Source organism: Acipenser ruthenus, chromosome 3 (assembly GCF_902713425.1).
Source record: "Acipenser ruthenus chromosome 3, fAciRut3.2 maternal haplotype, whole genome shotgun sequence".
Classification (NCBI taxonomy): Eukaryota; Metazoa; Chordata; class Actinopteri; order Acipenseriformes; family Acipenseridae; genus Acipenser; species Acipenser ruthenus.
Genome location: NC_081191.1, coordinates 57,769,116 through 57,788,783, shown reverse-complemented (window position 1 = coordinate 57,788,783; position 19,668 = coordinate 57,769,116). Strand labels below are relative to the sequence as shown.

Sequence of the window (19,668 nt, the reverse complement as noted above, 5' to 3'; positions counted from 1 at the left end):
CAAATAATCCAATGAAATGCATTGAATAATTACTTTTTAATGGTGTTATTATTTTTGAAATGTTCATGTTAATCTATGTAGTACCATGTTTGTGATGGTTTCTGTATTGCTGCCTTCTTGGCCAGGTCTCTCTTGCAAAAGGGATTTTGAATCTCAATGTGACTTCCTGGTTAAATAAAAATAAGGAGAGGAGAGGGCATCAACAATGGTGAAATGATGACCCAGAAAGTACAAGATCGAACCAGCATACTCCTAATGATGGTGACTGAGGAAGACATCCATATTGTTGATGAGCAACTACCCAGTCTGAAGACAGCAAAAGGAACAATGCAGATCCACCAGATTTTCAACAGTCAAGCAGGTGTAATAAACTATCGACCACTATCATGCTATTGCAAGACACCAAACTTCTGCTGCTGCTTTGGAGTTATCAGAGACCACAACATTTCACCAGTGCCTGCTATATATCAGATGATGCTAAACAAGGTGAAGACTGTGCTGAAAGTCTACAACTAGTGGAAAAAGTCTCATCAGATCTCATTGGGAAGTTATGTGTAGTGGAATATGATGGGGATGTGTATCCTGGAAAGATAACAGGATTTAAACCTGACCAGCTGCAGGCTGAATGTATGCACTGTGTGGGGAACAATAAGCACTAGCGGTCTTCAACTACAACAGACTGTATGTTTTACTTGTTGGACAACGTAAACAAACCAGAATCACTTGAACCGAAACAACAAAGTGGGCAACACTTCAAACTGGATCACAGCTTGTGGGAGGTCACCAAGTAGAGGGACGTGCATTACTGAAAAAAACTGTCACAATACATACAGTAATTAGATACTGAGGATCTTGAAATGCATAGTACAAGTAAAACAAAGTAAGTGGCCATAGAACAACTTTTATATTTATTTTACAATACTGTTGCCAGACAAAGGCATTTATTTTTCAAAAATCGTTACCTGTTTTAAGTTCCCCAAGGTCAAATGATATTTGCAGCTTAATTGACTTAATAATATGCTAATTGTTGTAAAGAGCTGTTTTCTCTAATGCATTACTTACTGTTGCTCTCTCTGGCAATGTCCCTATTACAGCAGTATACATTTCATCTTACAGCAGTTCTGGAAGAGAGTTTTGTTATCTTATGTTTTTATGCTAACTTTTTCATAAATTTGACTTTAATACATTCAGATAATTGGACAATTTGTTCTTTCATGATTTTGCTGAGCTGTACCTCTTTATTTTTAATGTATTTCATATAGTAACTTTTCCCTCACATTTTCAAATTGGCATGATGGTTAGAACATACACTTCTTTAAAAAAACAACAAAAAGAGAAAAAAAAGTAACAATAAATATAATTCTAAAGTGAACATAAAGAGAATTGATTGAAGTGTTTCATTCATATATGCAAAATCCTTTCATTTTAAAACAACATGTCGGTGAGGACGTTTCACTCACTTTACCAATTAAAAACTGCCAAAAATATGGGAAAAAAGTAATATCAAGGGTCCCTTTTTTAAGAATATAACACTTAAGGTTGTGGCAATTATAAAACGGTTCTTATCTGAACAATTTCGGAACAAGAAAAGTGTAAGTGTTGGTCTTTGAATATCTGCATGTTAAATGAAAAATGCCCACATATCTGTATGTCTCATTGTCTACTGTGATTAAGCCTGGAAACAAGAAATAATTCCTTTATTTCCATTGTATTTCTAAAAAAAAATGTTACAGCATGTTTCAGTTTCACAGGCTTATCGTTTTTTTGTGAAGCATGTTTAGATATTAAATATAATGATGAAATAAACTGCTTTAAAATTGTTACTGTGAATTTAGTGAACAATCAAGTTTAGCTTTAGTGTTTGTTTTATTCTTACCACTGATTGTTTTGTAATGTCTTTTTTGTCCTTGCTGGTTACTCCTACTGTATGAGAACTGTTTTTGTTTTGCACTCAACCCCCGAGATAAAAAAAGGTACTTTTATGGGAATTCCACTCTCTGCTCATGTTAGTTTTTCCAGACAATATTATCATTTCAGTCTTCCTGTCTCAAATCTGCCCTCGTAACGCAACATTAGCATCACACTGCACTCCAAGTCACATACAACTGCTTTTTTTTAAATCTTTTTAGTCAATTACAAGAAAAGTATTAATGTATGGCAACAACTGAATTGTGACAAAAAAACAAAGAAAAAAAAGAAAAAAAAAGATTCTTTCCAACACTATTCCGTTAAACAACTCCTTTGACTTATCAATGCTAACCAGACCCCAGACTTGGTTACTACCTTTTTCCCCACAACAGAAGCAAGCAGTAAGCATTTTATTCTTTACAGGTGACCTTGCGTAGGCAGATGACAGACTTGTTATCTACTTTAAGTGTAAGAAATAATTGCCACATTCAAGAAAACAAACACAGAATAACCGTAGGTGTTTCACTGTCTAAAATGCTGCACGTAGGTGCTTATATCTCCTTCCCACACTGTTTTCCAGGTGCGCTCTGCATTTCTTTAATCACCACAACAATCAGATTGGACCTCAACACCTGTGTGTCCCTTCAAAACAGCCGTACGCCTCCTCCACACACACACTCACACACACATCTTCCCACATCTGCCTGGAGTTAGCAGTGGTATATCAACCTCCTCCTCCCACACACTGAGGCACATGCTGCAACACCAGACTTCCTTTCAAGGTGTAGTGCTTTTCCGTGGCCTAAATTACACTGGCCACAAATTCAAAGAACTAGCAAATGAAACCTCCCACAAAACAAGGGCCTGTAAGAACGGCCATAACTAGCTATGAGGACACTGAGGTTGTGTCCTTGGTTGTTTTTCTGCATCATCAGTGCTGATGCTCATGTAAAAATTCTGGTAAAGTACAAAAGACTCCTTAATTTTTTCTGTTGATTTGCTGTGTAACATAGATTTGGAAGTTGAATAGTAAATACCAAGCAGTCATATAAATACTGCCAGCTATAGCTTGAAACCTAAGTTTGACCTCAGTAGAATGTCAGTTGTGGTTACGACGCTGCTTGTAAGTAGGGCTATTGGGGTCCAAGCCTTTTGTTCGTTATATTGAGGGGTTCGTTCTAGCGAAAGTACAATCAAAATGAATGATAAGCTGTTGGAGTAAGTTAATGAGATGAGATTGTGAATAAAAGTAGAAATATATGTACCTGTTCGTCTCATGTATGCAGTATTCTGCTTTATCCTATTCGTTGAAGAATTAAAACACAGTACAAAAAGCAAAAATCCCAAATTGAAGCTGAACTTTTATTCAAAATCAATCTGACATGGATCGTTTCAAAGTGCACCAAATCTTAATCCAACATGCAAGTATCCCAAACAGAGCTTTTATTCAAAATCAACCCGACATGAAAAGTTCATCAGATCTTCAAGTTTTGTTGTTTTTTTCTTTAATCAATTTTGCTTTGCCGCATGGTTGCTTTTTGACAACCTATATTCACGACAGAGATATGCCTGCGTTAAGGTCTCCACACACCAGACGCGATGCGATTTTTTAATTGGCGATGAGACACTTTTGCAGCGACATGACCACACACACCAGAAACGACACAGAGGCGATGCGATAGGTTTGAAAACTGTCAGAGCTATACAACTGTTCAAAATTGCTATTGACAAAGCTATCAAGACTGGTACATATTCGTCAACATGATGTGGAAATCATGAGTGTCTTCTCTGACAGTAGTTCAACATATATGGCAATAAAACATACACACCAGGCTGATCCAGTTCCTTGGAAATATATTATCTTTCAAATCTGTATAATTGTGGTGACCTTTGTCATAAAGCTCTGGGTATTTCTGAATAAATGATTTTCATTTCGGAGGCATAGTTACACAGCGCATGCTTTTTATTAAGACAAAAGTGTTGACTTCACTGCGGAGGTGGCATCCCATGTGTACAGACCGGGATGTTGACAGTGTGTGTTTATGTTATCTTTTTTTTATTATTATTTGGGGTTCAGGGTCCAGGTTCGTTATATCCGAAGGTTCGTATAATTGACAGGGAGGCAGGCGCACTTCATTGCCTAGCTCTGCTATTGGCTAAGGGTGTACATCAGCAGTGAAAATGGCATTTAAAAAAAAAAGCAATGCGTGGAACTATTTTGAAAAGTTAAACGAGACCACCGTGCAATGTAATCTCAGCAGCACAAGTATTTTGTGTCATAAATCAACCGTTACTTTGGAAGAAAACACAGAATGTGGCAAAAAAACAAACAAGCATTTAATACTGTGCACAATTTAGTACTGTGCACAATGGTCGGCGATGAGATGTCTCGGGCTGAAGAAAATAGCGTTTTTTTTTGTTTGTTTGTTTGTTGTGTTTTTTTGTAAATAGTTTAATTTGGATTTTGACTGCAAACTACCCGGTCAATGTTTGTTTGAGTTCAGCTGTTGTCAGTCTCTTACTGAAAAATATTTTTTGTAATTATTATTATATTATGGAATCAGCAAGTCCGGGTACAGTACATCTCGTTTTTATCTTATATTTTAATAACATAGATGTTATTAAGCAAACATATTTTGTTGTGCTTTGTTAGTAAGCAGTCATGGTATGAGTTGTCAAAGGCTACACAATACAGTTGAAAGTTTTGTAGGTCCTTTTTACAAAGTTCGGCGTTTACAGTTAAAACCCCCCTGCTGTGTATTCTTATTTCTTAGTTTAAATTATTGTTTTTTCTTCGAATACATTAGATGTCTTACTGTAGATCTAATGCGTCCCCCTACTATATGTGTGGTTGCTGCTAATATGTTCTAAAGACCTGTCAATGTTATAATTAGAGGTCAAGTATTTGGGTATTCGAAATTTGTATTCTTGGTATACTTGAATATCTGATTATTCAAAATATCCACCCCTACTTGTAAGATATAAAAAGCTATGCAAAATATTAATGGCCATTTCGTAGACAAAGTGCTGAAAATTACACATTTTGTGTTGAAATGAGAGCACTGTACACTGAGTAGAAGTCCAGAAATACACAGGTTCTCAGCTACCATTAATCTGTCTAAAATTGCTGGCAGGTTTTCTAGTATAAATACAATGTATTTCCAAAATTAGGGATGTCACCATATGGCATACTGTAGGCTACAGTATACCCTACATGAAAGTAGTACAGAACTCGGTTACTTTTTCTGAAATCAATACTAAAGCACTGAATTCTGCTTAATAGAAGAAGTGGTTTATTTAATTTACTGCTTATTGCAATAAAAAATGATTTCCCTTTATTGTTCAACCACTGCAAACCTGCTTCAGTGAATCAAGCTCATGATGTGATGAAAGTTAAGGCATGCATGATCACATTCAGAGATGTTCACTGTATATGAACAATATTGGCTGTGTTTGAAAAACACAAAACAGTGAATCTTAGCAGATTTTTTTTAAAGAGACATTGATCTGGTGCAAAACACCCTATTCAAAAAATCTATTCACTACTTGTCTACTTTATGTAAATGACCAACTGCATTGTTCTATAGTCACTGCATAGGTGTGCTACAAATGTGGTTGTTTTGCAACCCACCGAAACCTTTCTGTGACCCCCACCCCCGACACACATTTTGCGAACCACGGTCTTAAAAGTTGCAGAACGTTTGGAGAATGTTCTTAAACTTTATGTGTAGAGTTCAATTCCGGTTGTCTAGCCTTTCAGTGGAATACAATGCTTTGAAACCAAGTTCTGCTCAACCAAAAGCACAATGGAAACCAAGATGCCAGTTTAGTGTATTAATTTAGAACTAACACACACACATGTTGATCTTTAATTTAAGGACTTCGATGTCATCAACTACAATAATTTGCAAAAAGAAAATACATAGTACTGTATAAATAAACACAGGTGCAGTTTCCATGAGGGAAGCAAAGGCACCCCACCCAACCATGCCCCTCCCACACCCACAAACTACTGCCATCCTGCCACGGGGTTCCGAGAGGCTATTACTTGCTTGTAAGAGGTAATGTTTACTCTTAAAAAAATAAACTGCAACATAAACAAACACAGACTGCTTTGGAAGTGCCCTTGCAAAATATGAAAATCCAATGACAAATTTAACAGCAGCTGACACATAACTTCATTGCGAAACCCCAGGTTGCTTCCCGCACTTGATTTGAATATCTATCGTTCAGAACATACATCATTACTCATCGTTGACATTTCTTTGTTTGCAAGGCGTGCAAGACCATGACCAAAACACTCAGAAAAGCCCCCATACTGAGCTACGTAGGTGGACTGCAAAGAGGTCTCATGTGAATTATTACCTTTAATCTATGTGAATCAAACTGAACTTTTCAGAAGCCAGCAGTTACAAAGACCTTTGATACAAAGGGTTTGTATAATGGCAGTCAGCTCTAAAAATGGTGCCACTTGTCTTTGCAGGCACTCGCAAAATAAACCTTTCCAAAAATAGACCGCAGGTATGGTTTACACTAATACAAATCAACAACAAATAAAAAATCTCTCCATTATCACCCAAACGCCCACTAAAGTATGTGTTCTATTTCCATCGAAAATGCTGACAAGCACCCATGTTTACATGTATTTTTCTGTTCTGAAATCAGAGCAAAGGTTGTAAATAATTGTGTCAGATCCAAGAGAACAAGATCAGTTGAATTTAATGCAAATCTCAAGGCTTACACTGGGTTTTTTTCTAATTTCTTATTTGTCAATTTACTGAAAAGCACATGAACGTTACAATTGGGGATCTACAGTACAAAAAAAAAAAAACCCGACACATAATGACAGTTTGCAAAGTTCCAGTAAGTTACTGAACCAACGACATAAATGTAAGCCTTTTCACAGCAGGAAAATGACTGTCCTTTTCACATTTAGTTAGTAATCAACGGTTTTAGAATAAAACAGCCACTTTGCATGCATTTGCTCCTTATTGAGACACGTTATGTGCAAACGCTTACGTTAAAGTACACTATGTTAAGGATTTGGTTTCCAACACCAAGAACATTTTGCTTGTTATTACAGTAGATAGTAACAGTAATCTCCAGCTTTTTACAATCTGTTGAACGAAGGATTAAGGTAAGGGTAACAAGCTCTTATTAATTTTCTGTAACAACCAAGAGTTTGAACAATTATACAAGTTTTCTGCAGTAAAAGCTTAGTGAAAGCACAGTGTACATTAGCACAGGCCAGCATAATAAATCAAATGGAAATTTGGGAAAGAATGGGAAAAGCATGACAACGTGCAAAATGACTGTACAAACATGCCATTGTAAGCTTTAATAAGCGTTAATACATTCAAATCAAACTGTAGGAATATAGAAAGAAAAAAATAGGCTGCACTTGGCTTGGTTATACAACTACATAATCCTGTTTGTTCTGTGTCTTGTTATAAAGACTGTCAACTCCAATTCCAGACCTCTGGGATATATGTCAATTTTTGTATTATTAATATTTACCTAGCAAACAATCCCATGTGTAACAATTTCATTTGAAAGTCACTCTCATAAACTTGAAATGGTCTGTTTTACTACTCTCTTCTTCATTAAATATATACTTCCTCAAACAAGCATATCTCAACAGTACAGTGTACTGCTAATACAACATGTTATTGTGGTAATGCAAAACAAACATTAAGCCGAGGGGACACTAGTCTACATGTTGCTAGAAAAATGTACAAAGGCGTACTTTTTTTGTAGAAAGTGACGTGCAAGCTACAAGTTCCAGGCAACAAAAGGACAAAATCAAAGGACAGCTGATTTTGTAGAAGCAACATTATGTCATAGAATTAATCAGCCAATGAAAGTGATGTAGAAAGTCAAGTGACTAACTTCTTCGCACTGGCGGAGATAATGAATGTGGAGCCAGTTTGGTATATTGTGAGGGAGATTCTCCTTATCGATTCATTTTTCTTTTGTTTTTATAGGTGGTATAGGCAAGTAAATAAGTGTTACTTAGTCCATTCCTGGTATTTAATGATCACCTTGTCAGTTAATGCCACGAGATGTAGTGGAGTGGCATTAAAGTCGACACAACGATTTACTATTATGAACCGTTTTAAACATAATGTTGTGTTGGCATTATAGTTAGGGCTTCTGATTTTCGGTTTTAACTGATAAAACACCCCCCAATACAAAAAAAATGAAAAACTGTGGAAATGGTTAATCAATTCACGTTGACTTTACCCTTTTGCCATTAAAAAATAAAACCTGCTACAAAAATAATAATAAATACATTTCCCAGTGCTGCTGGGCAATGTCCCGCCTTCCTGACTAGTATCTATCATTGATTTGTTCTGAATACTTTATATCCGCCACAACTACTGAGTGACAGCACATTCCTACATTTCTATTGGAGACTCTGCTTGCGAGAATTAAAACGAGATTACAATTACAGTTAAGATACGGAGGATTTAAAACAGAATTGTGGCGAAATGTAAAAAAATGCCTACACACAAAAACCCCAGAAGAATGTGCCCCTGACCATAGGGATTTTGTTGTGGAAGACAGCAAAAGGAAAGAAGATACAACTTAAGTGTGCAAGTACTGTCGAGTTACTACTGTTATATATTTTAACAGAAAAAAAAAAAAAACGCTCAAGCATTTTGGAAATTAACCAAAAACACTAATTTCATACAGTATTCAAAAACGAAAGCCCCAAAAAAAGCGATTTACATAAAACTCTGGTACCGATGCTGCAGCATTAGAGCGTTCATGTTAAACTGCAGCGGTGTGTTAACGGTATATGTTACATTTTAGTTCCAAGTTGTGTTTCCAGTCATCATTTTCTCTCAAATAAAGGCTTTCATTTGATACAACTTAATAGTAATGGATAAAGTGAGTGCTACTTTTTGTTTAAAGCCGTTTGAACATTGCAGTTCAGCCCCCTTGGCTTTAAGAATAAATACATATTATTGTCCCTTCCCTCACCTTTTATGGTTGATGCCACAGTTACATCTAATCAACGGTGACAAAAAGTGCTTAGTGAAAAAATGTAAGTTTACAAGGCTGCAGTTGCAATACTTGTCCACTTGTGGCACTGTGCATACAAACTTCCATAAGAATACAAAACAATCAGTAATATAAATTATAACCGATAAGCAACATTGCACAATAAATTCTATTTAAACAATCATTAACAACATTTGCCAAAAGTCCCATGTTAAACATTTTCGTAACTATAAACCACTTTAATTTCAGAGCAATACAATCCTAGTTTAAGTTAAAGTCAAATAAAATGTCCTTTATTCTACCACATAAATTCATTTTTTCTCTAAAGATGTTCTGTTTGAAAGTGTGATACAGAAATGAATCATGAACACATTTCATCACGTCATTGTGGGAAAAAAAAGCTAGCGTCATACCTGTATTCAGCTGTAAGTGACACTTCAATAACAGGAACACAGAAATAGGTGGAGTAATTGGAACATTTTCCACAACTTTTTAATGCAACCATTAGTCTAAGTGCATACCCATGACTTTCTATTTAGAGAAAGCAGACATGCTTACTTATTTCTGAACCACAAACCTTCCAGTGCAGCTATTTACAGTGCTTCACAATACTTCAGGATCACAGTTCAGCTCTGATCAGTTATGAAGAGTACATTCTGTTATTGCTGTTACTATAGAAGATACATGTGCCATGATTAATACTGAGGACATAAACATTGTTATTACTAGTGATCACTACTAATTGGATTACTGCATGGCATGTAGTGCCGTTGATGGCCAAATGTAGTCTTTCTGATTTCTTGGAAAGTCACTGCTGACAACGTGCAGATGTCTTGCAACCTGGAAAAGGGACTTCATGTTAGCCATGCTTCACAAAAGGAACTTCAGGAATATTCAGTGCAAATCAAGGCTTTAAATATAACATGTTATCAGCGTTAGCAACATGACTGGCCTCCTTCTGTTAAAAGTGTTTGGTTCTGTGCTTGCTTTAGGCAGAACATATAGATTTTTCAAAATATAAAACTATACAAAATATTAAACATTTAAAGTGCTGCTTCTGGTGCATAATAACTTAATAATAACTAATAACTTCCTCTGCTGTAGGTCATACAGTCTGAGAACAGTTAGACCATTGTAGTGAATCTGATTGGCTTAGAACGTGATTCGGTATCAGGAAGCAAAAACACCTTTTAAGAAAATAGATCTGAAGGCTTGGTTATAGATCACTGTGACAAGAATGGCTGCAGGGAGGAACTCAGACCAGAGAGAGAAACACACAGACAGAGACGGTGGTGATGCTGAGCTGAGTGCAATGGCTGCACTCAGCGTTTATTAACAAAATAAAAAGGTTTACCAAACAGAACACAAAACAGGACACGGCACTACACGCCAAAATAAACAGACAGACAAAACGAACTACACAGACAAACACGGTGAGCTTCTTTTACTATTATTACTTTTAAATACCCTCCGTCTCCTAACCCGTTCTCCACTCACCGAACACCAACCCCCAGTGAGTGAAAACATGCAGCTTTTATGCAGTTGTACCGAGATTCGATTGCTAGTCAATCATTCAATTGGAATCTCGGTACAACTGCACGTGAATTAATTAAAGTGCAATTCCCCGTGCTCACATATTACTTTTTACTTGCACGTGATGTGATGTGCCATCCCCGTGCCTAAATACAAATATACAATTTACACACACGTGAAACACAGACCGCTTATATCCCGTGTACCAATGCCTATACACCAACATTTACACACAACACGTAACATATAACACACACAGGGGGGGCACTTTGCCACAATCACTCATAAGGTTCATTCAAAATTTGGAGCCACAATTAAACTATGCCAGTTATCATCTTTATAAATGATAACATAGTGAGGTTATGAAGAGGAGCTAGACCATGTGACATATCCTGACAGATACATAATAGAAATGCTTGTTTAGCACTACATTGTATTAAGTACAGCACAAGTACTGCATAGCTGAGTAGTGCTGTACCAAACCTGAAACTGTCAAACACACAGTAAAACCCAAATAATTAGGGTTGGATGATAATTACATTTTCACCTATCGATTATCATTATCGGCTGAATAAATAAAATATTTAAAATTCTTGTAATTTATCAGATTTGTACTTCAGCAACATGCCAACCGCTAGTCTAAGTCAGTTTAGAGTTTAGAAGAAAAAAAACTAGACAGTATGTGCGCCGAGTTTTTACATTTCTGGTGGGTGCCCAGAACAAATGTGGGTATACAAATACACCTATTGTAATTTGTATATTAATAAATTATGTAGTTTTCCTATAAAATACATATATTTCTTATTTAAAGATTTATGTTAATTCAAGAACGTTTACTTTCATAAGAAAGAAAATCTATTAATATAACGAAACAAAACTGCTAACGTTACCTGGAAGCAATTGGTTTCTTTACTTGTGTGGCGAATCTGCCATTAAGAGAACCAAACTAGTTTAAAAAAAATACTATTAGGAACATACTGAGTTTTGCACATCGCTGCTTGTATACAGACAGTTTAATAAAATAAATTGCCTATCCTTCTATTAAAAGTTAACTCTTCTATTTATGCTACAATAGCAACGCCATGGGAACAGATAGATATAGACGAGGATTCTGAGCACCCGCTTATTTTTCCCCATGCGGTGCACAGACTGCAGTACAGTACTCATGTCTTTACTGTAGTTTAAAATAAAGAAGCAACAGAAGGGACACAGTTGTTTAGGCTATATTACACATGTGCCTTATGGTTGTGTTTTTCTTGTTTTCTTTTTGCACTTTACATTTCATTTATGTAAAAAAAAAAAATTCCACTTTTCTACAGTAATTTTACAGTTTTTATTTTTTTATTTTACAAACAACATTTGTGTTTTTGTGTTAGAAAACCAGTCATGCTTTGCCAGTGTACAAATTATCAAAATAAAACCATGACAAAGTTATAAAAGCATATTGTTTAAAATCAATACTTAACTTCCCAGTGTAGACACAGATCATGTTTTACACCTCACACAGACAGTTCGGTGCCGCTTACTGCTCAATGCAGAGCCACTTAAAATTATCACTGCAAAAAAGTTATCGTGATTATCGATATTATCGATTATTGTTCCAACCCTACAAATAATAAGCTAAAGCATTAAACCAACAATAATCCCTTTTACAAAATGTATTTCTACGGATAGCCCAGTGGGGGGTGGGCATAAATGTAAATGTCTCAGCATGGTGCAGTTAAGGGTTAGGAAAGTCTAACATATTCTAGACAGATAGACAGTTTAATTATTTTGATGGATTTATAATTAATAAACCACGGTAATACAAAGCAGGATAATGATGGATTAGGTTGGAGTAGTGGAAATTCTGGGTTAAAAAAAAGTGGGCCATCCAGTGCAATGCCAGACAGTTGAGAGGTTTAGCCAAGAATTATCCTCACTGTTTCTGACACCACTTTGGTGTGTGGTCTGTGCTTGGATTAAAAAATGGCTCAGCTGTATTTAAGGTAAATCTCCAAGGTGCTGACAGAGCCTCCCTGCAGACGGTCAGTTATTGCAATTGTTCAGTGTCATCTTGCACAAAAACAATGTTAATTTGAAATGTTATAGAAAAATGACACATAGATTCATCTCCTTAATAATGTTCTTTAACATAGTATAGACAAGTTTAATTCATACCTTTCATCTATTAAAACAGACTTGAGAAAACATTCTGTAAATACCAATTAAAGCTTTGTAACTAAATTATTGAGACTCATTTAATTACTTTATACAGTACCACAACACCAACCATGCACTTTTTCTAGCAAATATTGCAACAATACCTTTAATGGTGTTTACAGAAGAATCATTATGGGTTCTCAAAATTGTCTCTCAGTTGAAGACTTGAGGTAAGTCCCACTTATTTAAAACTGAGGGAAAAAAATTCTGTGGAGCTGAGTTTGACAATAGATAGTTTGGATACCTCAACAACATGAACATTCCCATAAAGCCTACAGTTTAAAGACTATTCTATAACTGAAGCTGTCATGTTATATTTGTATTTTCCTTTATTTACAGTTTTGAATAAAATCGTAGGATTTTTTTCCTTTCATAAATACTGTATTATATCAGAGTGGTTAACCCTGAATAACACGACCAGTATGCAGCAGAGAAATGACACCTGTGCTACAGGTGCTATTACAGTATGCTGGTGCCTCATTCAAGAATGAAGATGCACTCCCCTTCACAAAAACAGGCTCCTTACTCTTTAAAACTTTCTTTAGCCATTAAAAAAAGAAATAATTGTGTAACTTTTTTGTGAAAGCATTATTAATTACTGAAGAACTTCCATCTGCGTTTAGTTTTTTTCTGTCTCGATTCTCAGCCCTTTGTTTTTAAGCCATGTCCTGTACATTTGCAGCAGGTACACTATATTCCCAGGGTGTGTTCTTGACCAGTGAAGTCCTGGTGACTAACTAAGGCTATAATGAAAGGTGCTTTAATTTGCAAATGCAAAGAATAAAGCAAGTAATAGGGCATTGTTTACCAATGCAATGTGACTGACTCTGTTGTGCCCCGGACTCCACTACAAGTTGCATAGTAAGATAGGTACAAAACACAAGGAAAACAGATGGGATTTCCCCTGCTAAGTTTTAAAATAAACAGGGGAAAACCAGTCGAGGTATTTGTGTACTTATCATCAGTATAATCTACCAGAAGAGGGGGTTTTGTGTAAAATCTCAGAACAGTACCCATGATTTAACCCTTGCAGATTCAGCAAGAGAACCCCAAGAATATCCAAACGTGGTACTTGCTTTGGTTAAGCATTAAAAATTCAATAGCTGTTCATCATTTTTTATATATATATATATATATATATATATATATATATATATATATATATATATATATATATATATATATAAAGACATGCTAAAGAATTTATATACGATGAACATAAAATTCAATTTAGGTAAACATTCATTTAAACCCAAGCCTAGCAGTAGACCTTGAATATATATATATATATATATTGTTCAAAATTAAATATATTAGTTAATATTAAATGCTTTTGACATTGAGGGTCCAATTCATAAAGTCTACATCTGGATTACTACAAGTTAAGAATATAATAAGTGTTTTATTCTTACCATCAATTAAAGTCGAATATGATCATATTATACATGTCTGCCTACTTTAATCTTGACCTCATGGCTCATTTTTTCATATATGTTACAACTTCAGAGCTTGAGTTTACTACTAGATTACACTGTTGCAGACAATCTAAAAATAACAAAGATAAACATGTAATAATTAAAAACAAAAATCTTGAATAATTACTTTAGGTGCAGTTTGTCTGCAAGACATATAGAAATATTGCATTTCAATTTGTGTTTTATTCATATACAATTTGCACATTTAACATATAGGATTGTGTGTATGTGTGTGTTTGGGGTGGGGGTTCAAAGCTTGATATTTTGTATCACATTTTGATTTGTTTTGTTTGATGAAATACATATTTTTATACAGAACTGAAGACATTAAAATGGCTAAAGAAAACGTAGACTACTACAGTCAAAAAAAGCTAATCAGGATAGTTTTAACTTTTACGGAGGTGTTATTTCAGACTTATAATATAATAAGTTTAAAAATGAGTCTTACAACAAGTCTACATTTTCTATGAAAAGAACAGTAAAGACATAAGATAAGATATTCTATATGTACCAACCAGCCACATCAGATAGCAACACTGTATATATGTGCAGTATAGGTGTTTTATATTCTTTATCATTCATATTAAAGTTAATTTAGGCATTTTGGGTTAAGTAATAACTAGCCGTTGTTAATCATGGTGTAGTGTATATGTACACCAGTCCTCAAATGCCATTTGATAACCTGTATATTTGGGCACTTTTACATGTTTATAAACAATTTGCACACGTGATCAAGACTCATTGATCATATCTTCTTTAATAATCTCAGCGTAAAAAGTGTATCCTTGTGTAGTGGTTTGTTTTAGCGCAACAAAAAACTGAACTGAAACACTTGGATCTGAAAATTGATGACAAACAGAATGTCGTAATTGTCTTCAAAATGACAGTGCAAGCAAAGCCAGAACAAGAAGACATTGATGGTCTATCCAGCTGATCTACTTTAAACCAATGACAGACACCTTTTAAATCATTAAGGGCTCTCCCTGGTTATTTAGTTATTTTTACAGCAAATAAACAGTTACACTATTGGTTGTTGATTTCTGTCAGCTACACACTATTTTAATTACCTAAACAGCAGTGGTATTTAGATCATAGTGATCTATTTTCATGTCTACATAGAAAAAGAATAGCCAATTAAGAAAATCAGGGAAATATGTTGTTGCAAAAAAACTGATACAGAAGAACCTAGTTTTTTCTTTTTTCTTTTTTTTTTTTTTTTTACATCTTTCTTCACCATAAATTATAGATTACAAAGGACCTACTTTTTAATTATCTTATGACATTTTTCCTAGAGCGCTTGCTTATGTTTATAAGCAGGCTAAATACAAATGATTCATATTCTTATTATGAGATGAAACAGAACAGCTTCAACTGCCTCAAGGAAGGCTGTATACTAAATAATGCAAACATAAATGAAACACTCTTTAAACATTGTGTTGTGCGGGGTTGTGTGCCGGTGCAGTAATTTTAGTACCACATGTAGCAGGTGAATAACATTGGTAGTTAACACTATAGCACATCTAAAGATGCAGGTGATCTTTTAGCCCCAGAGCTGTGGGAGCCAGTTTAACACGAAAAAAAAAAAGATGCCAATGAATTTTTGGCAACAGACAATAGTTACACTTGCATTAGTCCAGGATGCTGTGATTAGCAAGACACCACAACCTAAACAGTCACTACAAGTACATTTTTTCACTTTTAAACCTGAAGCAGAAAATGTTACAAACAGTTGTACTTTGTTAACCAGGGGAGAATAAATAAATAAATAATTACAATCTAAAACGACCCACCCAACTTTAGAAAACTAGAGTGGGACTACAGAAAAAGAATGGCTTAATTTAGCTTATTTTCAATTCTCGGTTTTGTGTTTGATGCCATCACATTTTTTATTGACCTGGTTTCTGGTTCCAGTGCATGATAAAGGAACTTTAAACCAACACAATTTATTATGACCCATTTTGAATATCATTTCAAAGTATCTGCTGTACTCAGTACAAATAAATAAAATAATAAACTAATTAAAATCAGTAATACATTAGCAGCTATCTGTCTTCAAAAGACAGAGGTATTCAATACCTTTGAATAGATTTGACATTCATTCAACTGTTTTGTTATATTTACAGACTACATAATGAGCTTATCACTAATGGTGGCACTCTGACTTGTCTATCAGACTCATGCACCCCATGCAATACATCTGAACTCTTTACCTCATAGCCTGAGAACCTGCGATTTCACATATTGATTGTCATGTAGAGTTCTGCACAGTAACCTTACAGCCTTACCTGAAACTGCTAACAAATTACAACTGTGGAGGGTGACACATCCTATTGTAGGCGTGGCAGAGGAGTGGTAGTGCAGAAGGAAACTTATTGGTTGGCAGGCTAAACTAAATGCACAGAAAATGAAAATTCGTATTGAGAGTAAATTTGCAGGTGTGATGCAACCTAAATATTATAACAAAATGTATTTTGATGACAGTTTATGTATCAAAGTCAAATTAATAAACCACAGGCTTAGTTTTGGTAAAACACATGAGCAGGGGCGTCACTTCAGAACAATTCTGGGGGGCGGGGGCAAAGGTGTGTCAGCATTGAACATTCTCTGTCCCAAATAGCATCATGAATGAGAAAAAACAGGCAGTAATTGGGCCATTTTACAACGGGATAGTGTGCTGCGTTTTGTCAGCGTCGTTCTTATTCTTAAAATAAATTATACAAACTGATGACGCCCCTGCACATTAGCCATAAAGATCAATGGTCGCCAAACAAATAATAATAATAACAATGTTTCCACAATGAAGCTGCAGGTAAAAACACATTTTCCATTGTCTGTCTATATAGATAGATAGATAGATAGATAGATAGATAGATAGATAGATAGATAGATAGATAGATAGACAGAGAGAGAGAAAGAGATCGCAAATGCCTTTTGAATTGACATTGCACCAGAGGTACATGCATCTCCAAAATACACGAAAAGGTAAATATAAACTGCTATTATTAACAAGATTATTTTCTATTTGCATTATTGTCTATTGCCACACGGGTGTAAATGACTTTCTGTCTGATGACACAATCAATACAAGTGTCAATAGCATCTTCCATAAAAATGTAAAATAGTCACATACCCATCCCCCATTCTCTTGGATCCAATTCTGAAGCGGTCCATTTAGGTACTCAGTCATCCAGTTTGCTATATTATCCACTTGGGACGTCATCTCCCGGTTCACGCTTTCCAGGCACATTGTCCCACCAAACTCAAAGAACGCGACAATCCTCCCCCAGTTCACCCCATCCCTGAAAAGCTCTTCGACCACCGATTCAAATTTCCTTTGGACTGTGGTTGGTGTGAAATGTAACTGTCCAGCCATCTCTGCAAACTCTCGCTGATACCTTCGTGAGATTTCATCCCCGGCTTCCCGTAAAACCTTATGGAGGTCCGCATGGGGATCGACCCTGGGCGTTCGATTTACTAAAAGGGAAGGACCCTCTCCAGGATCTGGCACGGGACGCCGTACCAAAACTGGAGAGCTGGAGGGGGAGGAGCCGAGCAATCCATTATTATTTGGAGAACCAGATTCTCTACCCACATGGGAAGTCCCACACATAGCCCCTTTTCAGGAGTTTGTAATGGATATACTTTGACACGATATTCCGGTTATCGTAAGGTCTCGTGTTATTTGCCATAACGCGGTAAAATAAAGTAACTAAACCAGACGTTTCAGGCGTTATGCAAAACACATTTTCCAAAAAACAAAAAACAAAACAAAACAACTCAAGATAGTTTTCACTTTATCAATTTAGACTTTTGTGACATGCAAGGTTTGTTTGAATTATGGTAATAATTACTCAGAGCTTTTTAAAAGTAAAGTGGTCCTGCTTTAATTTCTATTATTGTAGTCTTCTCGTTTTCAAAGGAACGTGTTTAGGACTGATTTTTTTTTTTTTAATTCTAAATTTAAAAGTAAAATGATCTGTTTATCCTGCACTAACTGTATTTAAAATAAGTATACAACTGCTCATAATCCTCTGGCATGCAAGTTACTAGTATGCATTGTTTTAATTGTACTCACGTACCTTTAAAAGTTCACGCATTATCTCTTAGCTTTCAGTTATTTACTTGTTTGAATTCAGATTATATACTGTAATACAGTCTGTATCCACCATACAGTATCTAATGCAATCCGTCAGGAATTTGGATCCAGGATAAAACGCCCCTTTTCGGCAATGCACAGAAAATCCTTGAAATGCGTGGGTTTAAGATATATCCTTAAAATACCAGTTAGAAAAAAAAAAAGATTTTGGAAAGCAGGCTATCCACTTTAAGTAAATGAAACCAATGAACTGCATACACATCCACGACTAAGAACTGTATGTGCTTCCCTTTCTGGGTTCAATTCCAATGACATTACAGCGCCTCAGAAAGACGGAAGAGAAAGCATTGGTTTTCGAAATGCAGTAATCCCTGAAAAATGTATTTGGAAAGGCTCCTTGAAAGACGAAAATGGGGGTTTCAAGAACTCCCACCTGCAGAAAGACCGACACAGTCCTGTTGCTTGCAGCTTCACAGCAAAACTGACTGTCACTGTCAGAGAAATCCTTAACCGCTCTCGCTCTCGCTCTCACTCTCTCTCTCTCTCTCTCTCTCTCTCTCTCTCTCTCTCTCTCTCTCTCTCTCTCTCTCTCTCTCTCTCTCTCTCTCTCTCTCTCTCTCTCTCTCTCTCTCTCTCTCTCTCTCTCTCTCTCTCTCTCTCTCTCTCTCTCTCTCTCTCTCTCTCTCTCTCTCTCTCTCTCTCTCTCTCTCTCTCTCTCTCTCTCTCTCTCTGCCTCTATACTCCTTCCAATGAGGTATTTCCTCTACGTCACACCCATTCATTAAACTTTTCAAATTCAGTTGAACTTCATAGAGTGTGCAACAAGCCACTGAGGCGCTTTGGGGACTATAGAGGGAGCCAGACAGAGATGCGGAATTGCATTTTGCAACAAGATTATTCCAGTCTAATCTAAATTTCAACAAACTCTACATGTGATACACAAGCCAATTATTTGCGGACGCGCCTGTGCTCTAATTTGTGAACTCTGGGAGATAATAATTTAGCTTGAAGGAGAAATACGAACTGCTCACTACCTTTTAAGATCCGCAATTATATTCTGCTAATAAATGTAGTGTACCATATTATGAAGAATAAGACAATTGCCAAATTCGACCTTTTATCAATACCTAATACTTTCTTTTAGAAGGGAATAATAGCCATTTTCTATACTTTTGAGGCATAAGCAATTAGGAAATAACACTTACTACCCAGGAACAAAAAAAAATAAAACATTTGTTATACGGTGTAATCAAAGGACAAGGTCCTATAACATTTTAATTGTGCCTACAGTAGATGCTATGGGAGTTATTTCACCTGTAATGGAACTACAGTATGGTATATTTTCAGAAATTAACTTATTTATTGCCACATTCGTATTTTTCCATGTGTATTGAATCCTACTAGATGTAGGCCCTCTTAGCTAATTTTAAGGTCATGTTTCCTCAT

General features: G+C 35.8%; 1 protein-coding gene across 1 annotated transcript in view; it reads right to left on the bottom strand.

The window, feature by feature from the left end:
* LOC117394930 (apoptosis regulator Bcl-2-like) overlaps nucleotides 1-18,772 on the bottom strand; it is a 131,969-nt gene extending 113,197 nt beyond the window's left edge. Inside the window, 2 exon segments of the mRNA XM_033993691.3 lie at nucleotides 17,257-17,725; nucleotides 17,727-18,772. Of these exon segments, the coding sequence (XP_033849582.2) occupies nucleotides 17,257-17,725; nucleotides 17,727-17,815 (558 nt within the window). The 5' untranslated portion in view covers nucleotides 17,816-18,772.
* Nucleotides 18,773-19,668: the final 896 nt, after the last annotated feature.